The sequence below is a fragment of the Staurois parvus genome, unplaced genomic scaffold, assembly GCF_062004578.1.
Source record: "Staurois parvus isolate SC_StPar_1 unplaced genomic scaffold, SC_StPar_1.0 ptg000310l, whole genome shotgun sequence".
Lineage (NCBI taxonomy): Eukaryota > Metazoa > Chordata > Amphibia > Anura > Ranidae > Staurois > Staurois parvus.
The window spans coordinates 1,856,805-1,875,239 of NW_028318106.1; the positions used below are offsets into that span (position 1 = coordinate 1,856,805).

General features: G+C 41.4%; 1 protein-coding gene and 1 long non-coding RNA gene across 3 annotated transcripts in view; one reads left to right on the top strand and one right to left on the bottom strand.

Moving 5' to 3' along the window:
- The window catches only part of ATP8B1 (ATPase phospholipid transporting 8B1), a 144,251-nt gene that overhangs the window by 13,467 nt on the left and 112,349 nt on the right, over positions 1–18,435 (top strand). Inside the window, exon 1 of one of the 2 annotated variants that reach the window (XM_089683441.1) lies at positions 16,328–16,437. The exons of the other annotated variant lie outside the window; for it this stretch is intronic. Within the exon in view, the coding sequence (XP_089539567.1) occupies positions 16,435–16,437 (3 nt within the window). The 5' untranslated portion in view covers positions 16,328–16,434. Of the gene's footprint in view, positions 1–16,327; positions 16,438–18,435 lie in introns of those variants that run through there. 2 annotated transcript variants of the gene reach the window in all.
- Positions 4,936–18,435, bottom strand: part of LOC149457637 (uncharacterized) — a 110,073-nt gene continuing 96,573 nt past the window's right edge. The window contains exons 3-5 of the long non-coding RNA XR_016313596.1: positions 13,710–13,822; positions 11,208–11,458; positions 4,936–5,601 (exon numbers count right to left, since the gene is read on the bottom strand). This is a non-coding gene — a long non-coding RNA (uncharacterized LOC149457637). The remainder of the gene's footprint in view (positions 5,602–11,207; positions 11,459–13,709; positions 13,823–18,435) is intronic.

Below are 18,435 nucleotides of genomic sequence, written 5' to 3' on the forward strand. Positions count from 1 at the left end.
ACTTTATTCAGAGCAATCCTATTATTTTATATACAGTCAGGTCCATAAATATTGGGACATTGACACAATTCTAACATTTTTTGCTCTATACATCACCACAATGGATTTGAAATGAAACGAACAAGATGTGCTTTAACTGCAGACTGTCAGCTTTAATTTGAGGGTATTTACATCCAAATCAGGTGAACGGTGTAGGAATTACAACAGTTTGCATATGTGCCTCTCACTTGTTAAGGGACCAAAAGCTGATCAAGCTGAGATCCAAAGAGCTGTCACTATCAGTGAAGCAAGCCATCATTAGGCTGAAAAAACAAAACGGACCCATCAGAGAGATAGCAAAAACATTAGGCGTGGCCAAAACAACTGTTTGGAACATTCTTAACCTCCTTGGCGGTATGATTCCTTCTGATTTTTTGTGCTGAAAGCGGTACCATTTTTTCGCATGGAAATAGTTTTTTATTGTAGGCTGTAATTTTTAGGAAAATTTCCCCACAAATCATTATCACTCAATTCTGTAAGTGGTTCTGATTTACTATCGCTGTTCTCTAGCCGGTCTAAAACCGCTTTTGACGTAAAGGGACGCTTTTTGGACGCCATGGACTTTTCTAAGTTTCCAGGCAGAAAGAACAGACAAAATGCAGGCAGGGCACAGGGCAAAGCACTAGGGACAATATATAAATAATTTGCGCTAGTAAATGTGTATAAAAAGAAATCATCAAATCATAAGTCCAGAAAAAAATATATATATGCCAATACCACAAAAAAAAATTAAAAAAACTTTTAAGTGCAAAAAACTTTTGTGCAAAAAAAGTGTCTAAATATGAAAAATTTTCACCAAAAAACCTTGATAATATAATGGCAGATCATCCATAAATATATCTTCAGAAACGGAAACTCTGCAACACATCGATCCTCATCGATCGAAATAACAGGATGAAAAACTTTGTAGTTAATCGAAAATCCACTTCTCCAATAGATAAAGGACCACCTTCAAACGTATCCATGGGGGGAAATGCCAAGCACTCGAGAGAAACAGAAAGACTTCATGGTGCAATATTATAAAAACCAATTCCTTTATTAGGTACTCATTGCACTTACTCAAGAGGTGTCCCAGCCGACACCAGCATCAACAGCATAACAGCAATCACATAAACGAGCCTGGCTACTCAGCACATGCGCAGTAGCTGGCAGCCAAAAACGTAATGACGTCACATCAATCAAGCTCCGCCCTACGCGTTTCGTCATCGACGTCCTCACGGAGCGGGACAATATGGGACAATATGTATGTGAAATGGGATGAAACGGCAATGTTTTACTATTTAAAATTGAAGAAAAAAAAAAATGACATTTTTTAAATTTCCCGCCGCTGGCGGCGCCCGTACGTCCCGACGTCACGGGGACCGGAACACAGAAGCCGGATGCCGGCATCGGCCGGAGGAGATGGCCGGGGACGCTGCAGGGGACACATCGTGGGAACGAAGGACAAGGTAAGTGCTGCAGGGATCCCCAGAGCAGCGCCGCATGGTAAGCCCGAGTGTAGCTCGGGGTTACCGCTTGTGGTATAGAAATTCTACCCCGAGCTACACTCGGGAAAACCGCCAGGGAGGTTAAAAGAAGGAACGCACCGGTGAGCTCAGCAACACCAAAAGACCCGGAAGACCACAGAAAACAACTGTGGTGGATGACCGAAGAATTCTTTCCCTGGTGAAGAAAACACCCTTCACAACAGTTGGCCAGATCAAGAACACTCTCCAGGAGGTAGGTGTATGTGTGTCAAAGTCAACAATCAAGAGAAGACTTCACCAGAGTGAATACAGAGGGTTCACCAAAAGATGAAAACCATTGGTGAGCCTCAAAAACAGGAAGGCCAGATTAGAGTTTGCCAAACGACATCTAAAAAAGCCTTCACAGTTCTGGAACAACATCCTATGGACAGATGAGACCAAGATCAACTTGTACCAGAGTGATGGGAAGAGAAGAGTATGGAGAAGGAAAGGAACTGCTCATGATCCTAAGCATACTACCTCATCAGTGAAGCATGGTGGTGGTAGTGTCATGGCGTGGGCATGTATGGCTGCCAATGGAACTGGTTCTCTTGTATTTATTGATGATGTGACTGCTGACAAAAGCAGCCGGATGAATTCTGAAGTGTTTCTGGCAATATTATCTGCTCATATTCAGCCAAATGCTTCAGAAGTTCACAGTGCAGATGGACAATGACCCAAAGCATACTGCAAAAGCAACCAAAGAGTTTTCTTAAGGGAAAGAAGTGGAATGTTATGCAATGGCCAAGTCAATCACCTGACCTGAATCTGATTGAGCATGCATTTCACTTGCTGAAGACAAAACTGAAGGGAAAATGCCCCAAGAACAAGCAGGAAATGAAGACAGTTGCAGTAGAGGCCTGGCAGAGCATCACCAGGGATGAAACCCAGCGTCTGGTGATGTCTATGCATTCCAGACTTCAGGCTGTAATTGACTGCAAAGGATTTGCAACCAAGTATTAAAAAGTGAAAGTTTGATTTATGATCATTATTCTGTCCTATTACTTTTGGTCCCTTAACAAGTGGGAGGCACATATGCAAACTGTTGTAATTCCTACACCGTTCGCCTGATTTGGATGTAAATACCCTCAAATTAAAGCTGACAGTCTGCAGTTAAAGCACATCTTGTTTGTTTCATTTCAAATCCATTGTGGTAGTGTATAGAGCCAAAAATGTTAGAATTCTGTCGATGTCCCAATATTTATGGACCTGACTGTATATACCTTTATGTATCATTCACTTTCACTATCCCTTTATTTGCTTATGGAATAGATTTTTATGTTTTATATTTATCTCAATTGTATCAGCATATTTCTAGTGCATTTAAAGTTTCCATTATTCCTGAGGTTTTACAGAGTATGTTTACTATAGAGCACCTTTTTATGCCGTGGATGGATAGCTATTCATAGCAATTAAGGCACCCTTCAAGATCACCATCTCCGGTGACACACTATATATATATATATATATATATATATATATATATATATATATATATATATATATATATATATAGGGATTTCTGTCCTGGTGGTTTCTTCCCCACTGGACTAAGCATTGATATTGTTATTTTCACTCCTCTATGTATCTCCCTGGGGTTTTTGGGCCACTCTCATCTGGCTCAGTTTGTTTGTTCTTATGCTCTGACAGTGCTCTGTCGAGCGTCCCAGCTGTCAGGTTAATATCGACGGCAAAGTGACGTCTCGATGAGCGCGCAGTGCCCCGTCCTTCGGGAAAATGGCGGCAACTCGGCGCGCATGCGCCGCTCTCTCTACTCTATTTAAACAACTGACGTCCGTCACACCGCTGTTAGACTCCCCTCTGACGATGTGCCTTAGCACGAAAGGCCTTAGGAGGAGCTGACCGCGTGTGACATCATCGCTGCCGGGATCATGAGGAGGTCCGGCGGCCATCTTACTTTAGGGTCTGTACATTACTTTGCGTTCTCTCATTTGGCACTGTTGTATGTCCTTCTGACCTGCAAAATTCATGCTCAAATTTTATACTACTACTTAATAAAGTCCTGGAAATACTACACTATTGGCACTTCCTTTCTTTTTGGCCCCATATTGAGGGGCTATTAGATCTATAGTACAGCCTATACTACATTCAACATCCAGAGCAGGGAGCCTTGCATCCAGGCGGTTTACCCACATCCTAAAGGAGTCCTCTGAGTCCAGCTGACCACTGCTTGATGACAACTTTTCCCTGAGGGATGCCTCATCACCTTCCAGCTGTTTTACACCTTGGTTGATTTTATGCGCATTTGCTATGCGTGGTCTGTGAGGGCGCATTTCTGTCATTTCCTCTGTCACAAGCCTTTATGAGATATCTACAGCTGTGGAAGTGTTCCATTAGTACCGCATATGAGTTTACTGATTGCACGAACTTTTATTTATTTGTTGATTTATCCATTTTAGTGCTGCACTTTATATTTTACCATATATAGAAATAATAATAATTGGACTACTTAGGGTTTGCCGTCAGTTAATGCTGCATACATAGTCCAACATACACTACAGTTACCATGTGAATTTTGAGGCAAAGTATGGCTTGTCGGACGCCACAAAATGCAACACCCACCGCAACATGTGCCAGTGACTTTCATCTAGTTTAATGTGAGTGGGGATTAGACGGTGTTGATGAATTGATATCATTCAGATTATATAAACAGCAGGTTGTGATGTCACAGTGCTGTTTATACAGGGAGAGCCATAGGCCCCATACACAAGGCGTGTATAATATATAATCCACATTGCGCTGGTTTCGTTCCATGTTGTCATCTCTCATCCTTGCCTGCTCTTCTCTCCAGAATGTAGACATTCAGTTTCTGCATAGCTAGGCTCAGGATGTTTATCAGGACGTGACCTGACATGTGCCCGCCGGAAGATCCCAGCTGAGATGAGAAGCCTCTGCCTACTGACTCCCGTGTCACAGGCCTGGAATTCTGTCTAACAAGTTTATACTTATTGCAGGTTGTCATGATTCACCTATTAAAGTTTGTCACCTGTACAAACATCAGTCGGCCATTTTGTGACCTGATTTTGCTTTTCTTGGGCGCGCAGCCAGATGGTTCCGAGGCAAAATGGCAGCCTGAACCTTACGGTGACCACCAGGGTGCTGGGTGGATAGGTCAGGACTCCGGCTTTTATGACTGGAGGTCACTAGATATGAACTGGCCATCTCCAGTAGCTCTTCCTGCTTTCCTTCTTCATATATAAGACCATTTAGTTTGAAAAGCAACCCAACACACTAGAGCAATGCACATGCATTGAAATGCACCATAGTGGGTTGCAGCAAAAAGTCTTGATGTGTCTGATTTTTGGGCCATTTTTGGTTGATTTTTTAAAGAAACTCCAGGAATGAAATTCAAACACTTTTTTGGACCAGCTTGACATAAACAAATATTTATTTATTTCAGGTACTTATATAGCGCCATCAATTTATGCAGAGCTTTACATATATATAGTACATTCACATCAGTCCCTAACCCTCAAGGGGTGTACAGTCTAAGGTCCCTAACTCACATTCATACATACACATACTAGGGCCAATTTAGACAGGATCCAATTCACCTACCAGCATGTCTTTGGAGCGTGGGAGGAAACCGTATTACCCAGAGGAAACCCACGCAGGCATAGGGAGAACATGCAAACTCCAGGCAGGCGGTGCCGTGGTTGGGATTTGAACTGGCAACCCTGGTACTGCCAGGAAGATGTGCTAACCACTTGGCCACTGTGCCGCCCCAAATATGAGCCGAGCTTGGTATTTTGGGCTGAAACAAATTATCCAGATGCCACCTCTGTGTGGCCAATGGTGAAGCAGTCCATGCTATGTCTATGGTACGTAATGTAAGTAGCGTCCTCTTCTGGCAGCTGCTCAAGCGACTTCTCCTCTGAGCAGTTAATGTAGAGCGTCCATGCTTCTGCCACTCAGGAGAAGCCTCCTATTTATTTCAGTAAATACAAAGTGTTTTGTAATTGGCCAAAATGTAGATTGTGATGTCATCCGTCCATTATCCTCGCCACCTGGAAAATTGGAGAATGTCTTGTATTCACTGGAAAAAGAAATACAAGGTTTTTCCTACGTGCTGGAGTGGATGCCGAATGCTGCAGCAAGGTTATAATGCCCAGTTCTGGCAGCACGTAGGAGTGTTAGACTGCAGATTTCACTCAGTAAGCCATCGGCCTGAACCATTTCCTCTTCTCCCCCTTTCCTGGACTCTAATCAACAGTGCTCCCGCTTAGTGACTCACTGGAGAGCCAGGCCACTACTTTTGTTTGAGCAAGCCGCGGTCCAACCCACATGGAAGAAAAATAATTTAAAATATTTTTAAAAAATATTCTTCCCAAATATATTGGCATATATTTGAAATACTACAATTTTGGTCGTATTTTATATATATCATGTTGAAATGTGTGTATGTTTTATGTGTGTAATAAAAAAAAAAAAAAAAAATATATATATATATATATATATATATATATATATATATATATATATATATATATATATATATTATATATATATTTATATATATATATATATATATATATATATATATATATATGTGTGTGTGTGTATATAATAAATATTTTAAAAAAAAATTTTTTTTCAGATTTTCTTTAATATAATGTAATTTTAACATTGTTACATATATTTGTAAATGCATTCCAACAATGTAGATATATTTTTAAAGACACAGTATATTTTGAAAATATATTTTTAAAAATATTTTTTCAGATTTTGTAATAAATGCATTTCAACATACAGAGTGTAAAAGAAAATAAAATTTTTTTTATATATATATATATATATATATATATATATATATATATATATATATATATATATATAAAATTATTATTACGGCCAAAATTGTAGTATTTCAAATATATGTCAATATATTTAGGAAGAATATTTTTTAAATATATTTAAAATATACTTTTCTTCCATGTGGGAACTCTCCTATGTGCTGCGATAAGCTGAGACAAGGTAAAAGCACCCCATATTTATTATTTTACATGCAGCCTGAATAAATAACTGTAATAGTAGGGGTTCAATTGACCTTTATCCAAAATTATTTAAAATCTATACTCTGCCTAAAATAACTGGTAACTGAAGCTGTAGATAGAAAACAGAGCTGTACATTCCCTCTGGCACCTGAGCATGTGACCACTGCTGCAGCCAATCTATGACCTGAACAGCGGCCCTCTCCTTTGGCACAGCATGGAGCCCATTGCAGAAAGACTTGCTTATTAGCTCAGATTTAATTTTGAGTGCAGGCCTGCATTAAAAGGAACGATTGTCTTACAATCTGAGCTTGAGCTATGCTTGTATAAGGCTGGGTTCACAGCTGAGTGTAGTGGGAACTCTGCGCTTACATGGTGTTTTTTTTTTTTTTTTTTTTGTTTTTGCTTTTTTTTTTTTTCACTTTGAAATGTTACTGCTCGTTTGTGCATAATGCAGCTTATTAACTTGAACGGCCAGTTTAGACATGATAAATGCCCCAGAGAAGATCCAAAACCTTTTTTGGAGCGGAAGTGCTGCGTTTTTGTTTTTTTTTTTTCCCACCGTGCATTTTGACGTTAGTAGCAAAACAAAGCGCGGCAAACAAATTCTGATTACAATGAATGTGGTTGCAAAAGCCGAAGGTTTTTCACCTTCATGCATTCTATGGAAGAAGGTAGAAAAAAAAACCTGTGTACTTCTGCCCCTTTAATACTTGCCTCAGCCCTCTTTCGATCCAGCGATGTGCACAAGAGCCTTAACTGTCCCGGGACTCCCTCTCTTATTGGCTGAGACAGCAGTGGGATATATTGGCTCCCATTGCTGTCAGTCACAGCCAGTGAGTCAATGAAGAGAGTGTGGAGCATAGCCATTGCTCTGTGTCTTATTGACATGTAGAGTTGGATTCATGAGCAAGCATGCACCAGTGCCCCCATAACAAGCAGCTCGCTGTTGGGGCACTGGTCAAAGGGGAGGCGCCAGAAGTCTCAAAAAGAAGAGGACCGGGGCTGCTCTGTGCAGAACCATGGCACAGAGCAGGTAAGTATGACATGCGTTTCCAAAATTCTGTGTGCTTTGTTGCATGTTCCTGAAATGCCAAGTGTGAATGGAGCCTAAGGACTCTTTCACATGGGAACTGAGACCTGTACACTGTAACTGGACTTTTTGTTGGTTATGCTACTTGAGCCACCAGTGTTGCGTAGAGGCAGCTCATGTAATTCTATGGGCACGCGGCAGCTTCAAGGTCAAATTCTTCATCCTAATTGGACAGGAGTGCAGCCCCAAATGAGAACTGTGTATTGGGCTGCTCTCTTGCACCCACATGCGTATCAAATTAGAACAGTTGATTGCGTGCGCGCATCTGCTGCGTCCCCATAGACTTAAATTGAGAGCCTGAAAGCAGCACCTGGTGACTTAAGCTGCATAAACAAATTGCCAATTCATGGTGTACAGGCCTCCGTAACCGTGTGAAAGGGGCCTAAGAGTTAATATAACAGCCATTTATTGAAATTGCACCTCATGACGTCTCCATGTAGAAGGTGGTAGTGTACACACCAGGGACAACCGTCATTAAGATCCCATAATTGTTAGATCCAGTTCACGCAGCCAAGAGACACAAAGCTGGGAGTAATTTGTAACTTGAAACTAACCAACAATATATGGCTAAACTGAAGTTATGACATTTTATCCAGAATCCCAGAACCTGAGGCTACGAGTCGGGGGGGGGGGGGGGGGGAGAGAGGATTGAGGATCAGGCAGGTAAAAGTACTTTCCTGTCCCATAGACAAAAATGAGCAGTTAACCCTTGCAGTGCGGATGCAACCCCACAGCAACTGAGTACTTTTACTTTTCCTGGAGTTGGGCTTTAACAAACCAAAAGGGAACCAATAAATGGTCATTGTTTAAATACTTTAATGTAAGGTAGACTTGTGTTGTATGGTTAAAGTGTTCGAAACACAAATTATTTTTATTCAGTCTTTGGGTGGGCTATACAGCATGGATGAATGAATCCCCCCACTCTGGCTATCAAAATACCCAACCAGCAGTTGCATCTGATTGGATGCAACCGTGTTTGGCCCAGAAATTTTCCAGAGGCCTCCTTTAGACAAAAGTCAATTGAATGGTTGACTTGTCAAATGGAACGGGCCACTCAGTGAGCAACTTTTGGCTGGTTCCCAGCGGAAATTTGCACAGTGTATGGCCAGCTTTAGTTGGTCTAAACCATGGTTTCTCCAGAGGTTGCTAGGGGTTCCTTGAGCAATTTCTCCTTCTCAGATAAGTTCCCTCCTGACACCAATGATCTTTGTAGCTATCTGTAAGGGATAATTCTTCCCAATGACCCTCACACTAATGTATGAGTTGTAGATGGTAAATTTTTAGCAGGGGTTCCCTGAGACTGGAAAGTTATTTCAAGGGTTCCTCTGTGATAAAAAAAAAAAAAAGGTTCAGAAAGGCTAGTCTATCCTTTCTAGGATATTGTATAATCTCAGCCTTATGGAAACCATGGCCTGAAAAGTTTAGTACCGGAAAGCAGCAGCAGGCTTGGTAGCCCTGTAGGGGATGAGGCCTCCTACACTTCTCTCCCATCCCTGGAGGCTATGGGAGCTTTTATCTAATAGCAGCTCATATGAAAGGCAGAAGGTGTGGTCTGGGGGTGTTTTTAGAAAGAAAAGTGCCAGGTCTGCCAGGGGCCAATTTCTTAATCCAAACGGTGATGTTGCAATCTTGGTTTTATAATGGCTTCAGCACACATTACTGCATGTTGAGAACAAAACTGTAACAAAAAAAAAAAATTGTAAACAAATGCTAATGTCGACCTGGAGTAAATATTGCACAACTAGGATCAGAAGGTTAGTCGTAGATTTGGTTTATGAAGGCCAAGACCATGTGGGACTGAAGAATGACTGACTAAAATGGCTGAATTGGGTATTCTTTTTTCAGGCTGCGAACATTTTCAGCAAGTAGAGAAAATATCTGTTGATCCTGCCAGAAATGTTGTCTTTGTCCCTACCTGTGAGTTGTAGAGAAAAGACAAAAATATAGTATTCCCTAGCTTTTGTAAACTACTCATCTCCTCAATCCACCATTTAATGGAGATGAGCAAAAACACATTTAAAGTTCAGTCTGTGTGACAACCATGGCTTCCTCCATATATACAGTTGAGTGAGCGTTGTCATCCAGGGACAGGAAGTGTTATTCATGTCAAGATTTGTAATGTATAGGGTAGGATTTGGATATTGACATAACCCAAACTCTAAACCAAGTATCTTGAATGTAGAACCAAAATTGTGTAGCAAAGGACTTTTTTGGGCATATCAGCAAATTCTAGTACCACCAAAACACATACAGGTAAAAATCTACATTGTATTATACAAAAAATAATAGAACATATATGTAACCATGTCCATATGTTCCGGCAAAAGGCTCACATATATTTTCTACACAAAAAATATTTGTAAATCAAATGGAACAGTCCACATGAAACCTCAACGAGTTTCGAACATACGTTGTCTTCTTCATGAGCACATGTGAATGTTTTACCCTCACAATCTACCATTGCCTTAAAAACCGTCTATGCAGACATCCACTAGATAGCCTCTCTGTGTAAACCAGCATTCCCATAGGGACAGAGGGGAACATCATAGAACCAAAGGCCACCCAATCTTAATACAAGGGACGCCAACATGACCACCAACTGGTTTCTAAAGAGGTTAATCCACTCCAGGGGAAAAAGGAAAATATCCAATCTCTTCAGGATAATATATCCCAATGTGTTAGATACTGGGCCCAAAGATATAATCGGCCAATATGTATCGATCCCACGTCCAGCATTGCGAACACGCTTTTACTAAATATCCTGAAGGTGTCTTCCCGAAATGAACTACAGGCAAAATACTGTATATTAGATGTTTTACCTTCTGGAAATCCTGCCAGATTTGAAGGGTGAGAATGTTTGCTGTTTTGTATCTATGAAGGATCAGTCTCCCTAGGCTGCTTTCCTGGTATGAACTGCAGAACACCACCTCCCCTCTTCTCCGAGACGTAGTTTGCAGAAGAGAATAAGGCAGGGTTATATAGGAGTGCACATGACAGAACAGGGTGGTAGAATTCAACAGTCCAAAGCACTATATGCTGCTTCAGGTCAGTCCACTTATCCCTAACCCCAGAAATACTGTCACCGGTCTGACTCGTACTGCAGAACATAGACAATTAACAGGTGCATGACTGGGCACTGATATTACTAAGTTCCATTAAATTTACTGGAATTTTTTATTTTTAATCTACATGGCATTGCACACAACAAGGGAAAGTGACGCGTTTCACACCAACTGGCACTTGATCATAACGAATATGTGCCAGTTGGCATGAAACACATAATCACTTGCTCTGTGTAATGCTATTTTTGGATTTTTAAAATTTTTAAAAAATTTTTTCAATAAATTTCATGGATCTTTGTGATATCGGTGTATGGTCATCCACCTGTTGTCTATGGGGGGAGGAATTATTGGGTATTTTGAACACTTATCGAAGGATGTAACAAAACCCTTTCAATGATACATTTAGAGTAAGGAAAGGAAAAGAAGTAGAAAAATGAAGATTATCAAATATAAAAGTGGAACTCCCGGTTTCCACACTTTCACTGCAATACTTTACTTTGATCTGGTGCGTTCTTTGGCGAAAGGTCTGCTGCTAATGCCAGTCTTCATATTGAATAATGGCCAGTGTCATTCAACCATCTTTTTGCGATTTCATTCTGTCTGACACACGCGCCTTGTAGCCTGTGCTTACAGTACTTCAGTGTGTTCGCCTTATTACATGGGCAATGCTCATGTCCAGGAGGAAGGACCATCCACCAATGAAACTGAAGAGAAAAGGCCTTTGACATCAGAGGACCGGAATGAAGACTGCAAGGATAATGAAATAATAAAGATTAAAAAAAAAAAAAAATACTAGTAGTGGACCATCAGGGAGCGAGATGGAGAGCAAGACACAAAAATTCAAAGTTTGATTTTACCTAAAATATAGTTCTAGTTCAAGTTTTATAGTTTGGAAAAAAATTAATATAGCATATTTTGAAAGAAATTAGTGATGTACCTTTATTTCGGCTGCCAAAAATTATCGGCCGAAAATAGGTTCCGATTGATAATTGACTTAGATGAAAAATCGCATCCCATTGACTTCAATGCAAAAACACCCCCTACTGACTTCAGTGCAAAAATGCCTCTAATTTTTAATTTTAGATATTTTTATTTTCTGTCCAATATTTGTCTTACTTTCAATTAAAGTTATTATACATTACTAGATTACATTTTTTAAATTCATATTCATTTAAATTAATTAAAAAGTCAAATACAATTTTTTTTTTCGTGTGTGTGTGTGTGTGTAAAATTTTTTATTTTAAATAAAAACCTGTCCATTTAGGGTTTTGGCCAAGTGCATTCTGAATTTTCATTTCAGTGCATCACTAAAAAAAATGTAATTTAGTATGTAAGATTGCTTCAAAATCCATTTTGAAATTTTTGTTATTAAAAAATCTTTCCAGCTAGTTTCCAGCTGCTTGTATTTTCTAAAACTGTAAAATTCCATACAGTATGGCAGACTGGAGAAGCATAGTACCCCATTGGTGTATGAAATTCCCCCAGACATATCACTTCCTGCTTGTGTGATTTGGATCACTGGTATTCTTATAAGTCTGCACTGAAGCTCTAAATAAAATTTTAGGCATCCCTTCCTTTTCATTTCATTAATTTAATTTTGAGCTCTACTCAGAACACTGAGATTTACTCAAGTGACTACAATACAGTACTATTCAACTGGCTTCTTGAGGATGTCCTATACGATGAAACGCGTTTGGATGGAGCCTGTGCTGATGTCATCAATCCAGCCGGTGGAACAGCAGCAGTGTTTTGATAGATGCAATTGTTCTGATCTTTTGTAAAGCATTTTCTTTTTTTTTTGTGTGGGTCAGAATACATATATACAAAAGGAAGCCGCTATGAACAAGACATAACTTCCATTGTGGAGCAGGCATGATATACAGACATTACAATGATGTAAAGAGGTCACATTCAGTTGATCAAAGGAACAGGTGATCAGTAAGATCTTGTATCAGAACCTTCAAGTCAGGGACAGTATAGAAACAGTTGGGTCTCTACCTGCCTATGATTGGGACGAGAACCACCTGAGTTGTCATATTATAGTCAGGAGCCTTTTTATATATCTTTCAATAAACCTGGTGGTTTTACGCTGTGATATATTACCTGTTTCTTTGCTGGATACATCAGGATCTGAGAATGGAAAGGGTGACTGGATGTAGCTTTTATGGATGAGCCCCATGGTTGTTTTTTTTTGTTTTTTTCAGCCTCTGTAAGATGATTGCCACTGTAATTTCCCTGGTGCCTGTGAGCAGACCTGACTGTAACTTGGGGGGGGGTCTTAATTCTTGGTGAGAGGCAAAGTGTGACAGTGTTGGTAGAACTCGCCTAGGGGAACACATGGGGGTTTATTTACTAAAGCTGGAGAGTCCAAAATCAGACTACCTACTGCATAGAAACCAATCAGCTTCTAACCTCAGCTTGTTCAATGAAGCTTTGGCAATGAAACCTGGAAGCTGATTGGTTTCTATGCAGAAGGGAGTCTGATTTTGGACTCTCCAGCTTTAGTAAATAAACCCCATGGAGTCTCGGAGGCCTTTTTAGACTGATGGTTTGCATAGACTTTAAATTTGCACATTTTATGATCTATTTATGCCTGTACATTTGGTTTGCATATTTTAAGAGCACAACAAAAAAGTTTGGTTCTATTACAAGGAATACAAGCCCTCCTGTTCAGGAAATTCAGTCTGGAAAGCACATGGGGAAACAACTGTTTTTATAGAATAGAAAAGAGTAGTGTGTGTGTGACATATATATATATATATATAAATTTTCTTATCAAAGGTAGTGTAACACTTTTTTAGTCGTTTTGTCAATTAGAACTTTTATGTGCTTGTGGAGTAATTTTGATGCCATTTAATTTTTCTAGGTGCTTATCAGTAAAAGGTAATTACTCAATGCAAAGCAAATCCTGTGCAGGTGGAGTAGGTGGCCAACCATCAGTACTTGAAGGTCAGGATTGCTGCTTACCCAAGGATTTGGGTCCCCTATTGTAGCCTACCTTTCCTAAAATCCAGGCCCTCCATCACTGGTGGATAGAGATGAAATCTTTAGGTTCTCTTGGATGTAGAACTCTGAAACAAACTGTAGGCTCCATTGCAGTTGGATTGCGCTCTAAGGAGTAAAACATTTACAAGGTTAACCATTGGAATCTTGATCATGCATATTCGAACATATCAGCTGACTGGCACCCTACTAAATTAAGCTCCTCGTCCCGCTAAACCCTACCCTCCTGCCAGAGGAGGAAACTGCTGCTCTGTACTCCCTCTGGTTCCCATGTCTTGACAAGATCACTGGTCGTGTGATCTCCTCCTAAAGGAGTTAGGACTTTTCCCTTGTCTGCTCTTATGTGACCATTGCAACAGCAAAGTTAAGACTTGCGCTATGTTCAGCCCTTTGTATGATGGGAACCTGTGCAAATTGTGTGCTTTTCCCCAACACGCAAAGAAACGAGCTGCCATTCAGCAAATGTGTGATGCCAGTATTAATGCCCCCCCCCACATCTGCACACGCGTGCACCTATCCGTCTGGTGCAATGCGTTTTTGGAAAAGTCAGGGACTTCTTTTCTGTTTCTCTCGTGTAGGGCAGCCCGTTGAAATGAATGGTCTGCCCTGCGCGAGGCAATGTGTGGAAATGCGCCTACGCTCCATTGCACCTAGGTGTGAACCAAGCCTAAAGTTGGCCATACACGAGTACATTTTCGGCTGAGAATATTCGTAAGAAAAGTTTTTCCTGAAATTTCTTTGCACGTTCAATGAATGGATGAATGTTGTTCGAAAATTGTCCTTTTGCTTTTAACATTCGATTTTTAAAATGAATGTAATTTCTGAACGATAACCACATACGCTGGTTGAAAACTTGTTTGCTCTAGAAGTTTTTCTTCCTGCCCCTTCAAAATTTTCCTGTCACTGCTGTCAAAAATGAACATCAATTTGACCCCCCCTAACTGTTAGAAAATCAAACGAAGATTTCTGAAAAGAAAATTCTCGAACGAAAATCTATAAGTGTATGGCCAGCTTAGGGCTGCAATTGCACAGGTGTTTCGCCACACTGCGAATCCCAGTGGCAAGAGTCTTCTGCTTCCTATGATTGGGGGTGACAGCTGTGTGCGGATAACTACAACTGCTGAGCACATACAGTGCAGTGACAGGCTGTCAGCTATTTGTGACTTCACACAGCCAGGAATTACATGTGGTGATCGTGGCTAGACACACTATATGGGGAGTACTTGGCCAGGGTGCTGTGATGTTTTGAGAAAACTGCCTGCATTGCATATTAGAGGCACAGAGACCCAGTAATGACATCATAGGGTCTAAAATAATGAAATCTGAAAATGTTTAAGTTTTTTAGGTTATTGGCATATTGATAAGAAAGGGGGGCAGGGAAAATATATACTTCCACTTTTTAATCTTCTTTGCCTTCTTCTCCTTCTCCCTTCTTCTCCTTCTCCCTTCTTCTCCTTCTCCCTTCTTCTCCTTCTCCCTTCTTCTCCTTCTCCCTTCTTCTCCCTCCTTCTCCCTCTTTTCCCTTCTCCCTCTTTTCCCTTCTCCCTCTTTTCCCTTCTCCCTCTTTTCCCTTCTCCCTTCTTCTCCCTTCTCCCTTCTTCTCCCTTCTCCCTTCTTCTCCCTTCTCCCTTCTTCTCCCTTCTCCCTTCTTCTCCCTTCTCCCTTCTTCTCCCTTCTCCCTTCTTCTCCCTTCTCCCTTCTTCTTCTTCTTCTTCCTTCTCCCTTCCTCCTTCCTTCTCCCTTCCTCCTTCCTTCTCCCTTCCTCCTTCCTTCTCCCTTCCTCCTTCCTTCTCCCTTCCTCCTTCCTTCTCCCTTCCTCCTTCCTTCTCCCTTCCTCCTTCCTTCTCCCTTCCTCCTTCCTTCTCCCTTCCTCCTTCCTTCTCCCTTCCTCCTTCCTTCTCCCTTCCTCCTTCCTTCTCCCTTCCTCCTTCCTTCTCCCTTCCTCCTTCCTTCTCCCTTCCTCCTTCCTTCTCCCTTCCTCCTTCCTTCTCCCTTCCTCCTTCCTTCTCCCTTCCTCCTTCCTTCTTCCTTCTCCCTTCCTCCTTCCTTCTCCCTTCCTCCTTCCTCCTTCCTTCTCCCTTCCTCCTTCCTTCTCCCTTCCTCCTTCCTCCTCCTTCCTTCTCCCTTCTCCTTCCTTCTCCCTTCCTTCTCCCTTCTCCCTTCTCCCTTCCTCCTTCCTTCTCCCTTCCTCCTTCCTTCCTCCTTCCTTCCTCCTCCCTTCTCCCTTCTCCTCCCTTCTCCCTTCTCCTTCCGTCTCCCTTCTCCTTCCTTCTCCCTTCTTCTCCCTTCTCCTTCCTTTCTTCTTTTTTTTTTTTTTTATCTTATATGAATGAAAAATTGCTGAATAAAGCAAGTGTCAGCAATCGTCACAAGGTATCTTTAAATTATGAAATCCTTGCCGTGACTATTCTGACACAATGGATTTTAGTCCAGTTGTTATTCCTGACTGACATCACACAGGGTGTTGCCGGCAGTGATCTGGAAACGTGACCGGTTCCTTTAGTTTCAATATGGGTTACTGTTTGTTGTTACAAGTCTGAGCCTGCCATTGCTAACGTCCATGGAATTCCCATTCCCCCATACTGGGTGATCAGTGACCAGAAAACATTAGATGTACTTCTGTAACCTGTGTCTCTTCACTGAAAAATCAAGCAAACTACTTCAAAAGTTCAAAGCCATCATCCTGATGTCACATCAGTTCACTAATCGGATCCACGAAGATGGTAAGTTTAGAAATGGAAAACCTCTCTTGGAGACATCTAGGTTCTGCTATTGCTGGCTTCCTTCTGAAAACGCTGCCTGGCACATGGTGGACCTAGCACTTGCAATCCCTCTGCAGATGTTTCTGATGTAATAAATTAGATACAAAGTTGGCCCTAAACTAGGACTTTTTTTTTATCATTTTGTCATTTTAAGAACCTTTTTTGGCTGTAGTGATGAAAAAATTAGGAAGGATGGAAGAAGAGGGATGGAAAATTCTGGAACAAATTTCTAACTATGTATGTGGTTTTTGTTCGGGAACATTCATTAGTTTCAAAATTGAAAGTTAAAAGCAAACAAAAAATGTTTAAGTACTTTTGAATGACATTCATGAAATCATAAAATGTGCTGCGAATTTGTGTAAAGATGTTCATTTGAAAATCTACTAATGTATGACCAACTTAATAGAGAACTAACTGATGACCAGCTGGAAATTCTGATGCTAACACTGATCACCTTTTTAGAAAATGTTACTCGTGTTGATCATATGACTTCAGTATTTTAAGTGACATGAAACAAGACTGTGCAAAGTCTACAGTATCCCCCACAGAGTCTCCTCTTGCATCAATTTTCCCCATCCTTACACTGGTGTTCCCCCCCCTCCCCCCACCTTACATCAGTGTCCCCATCAAAGTACACATCTGCCCAACCCCCCCCCCCCCTTATATTGATGTTCCCATCAAAGTACCCCCCCCCCCCCACATTACATCAGTGTCCCCATCAGAGTACACAGCCACCCAACACTCCCCCCCCCAACACACACACACACCTTACATTGATTTCCACATCAGAACTCCCCCACTTTACATTGGTGTCCACATCAGAGTAATCCAACCACCACCACTACCTTACATTGGTGTCCCAATCCGTTTTCCCCCCACCTTACATCCGTGTTCCCTACACAGTCCCCCCTCCTCACATTGGTTTCCCCATCAGAGTTCCACCACCTTTATATTGGTGTCCCCATCAGAGTAGTCCCCACCCCACCTTACATCATTGTCCCTATCAGTCATCCCCACCCCACATTGGTGTCCCCTTCAACACATCAGAGTAACCCCTCCCATCTTACATTGATTTGCTCATAGGAGTAACCCCCCACCTTATATTGTTAAGGAGGGACTCTGATGAGGACACCAATGTTAGTATAGCTGTAGTAGCAGGAGGCTGAGCAGATCTGGATGGAGGAAGCTACATCCTTCTGTGAATGCTGGGGCATGTAACTTATTGATTTCTAGGGTGCTAGTTTCTAGGATGCGTGTGATCGCTAGCAACCAACTTTGGGTATAATGACAGTGGAATGGGGGGAACCTATGCTGGAGACTGCTGGGAGGGTGTGGTTGAAGTGGAGACCATACGCAGCCTCTGCTGACCTCAATTCTCATTCTCTGCACATTAAGTACACACAGTGCTGACCCTAGCTGGGGGCCAGATAACATCATGTAGCGGGTAGTTGTAACCGTAGTTTGAAGACCCCTGCCTTAGGCAGTTGGCACTAGAACATCTCTACCTGTTGGAAGTTTTTCTTTTCTATTCTGATGACCACTCTAAATTTTGAAATTCCCATTTCGGTGCTCACCAAGGCAGATAGGAAGGTTGAATCTCCCTAGTGGGGATGCAGACATCATTACAAACGTGACCGAGGTTCTGACCCTTCCCTACCCTACTGTCCGCACCCTGGCCACAGCCCCATAGAAGTCTATAGAGGAGGGAAGGTGCACTAGATTAGGCCAGAGGAACGCGATATGTGATAAATCTACTTACTTTAATTTTACAAACCCTGCTAAGGAAAGCTATTTTTATACTTGCAGTGTGAATAATTAGCGTACCTCTCAGACTGGTTTCCATATTTAGTCTGTGCAGTTCATGTAAATATCCACACTAGGCGTGTTGAATTTTACTGTGTAAATACCACGTTTGCAGGACTTGTTTTTCAGATCTAGTAGAGCGGCTCTTGTGAATAA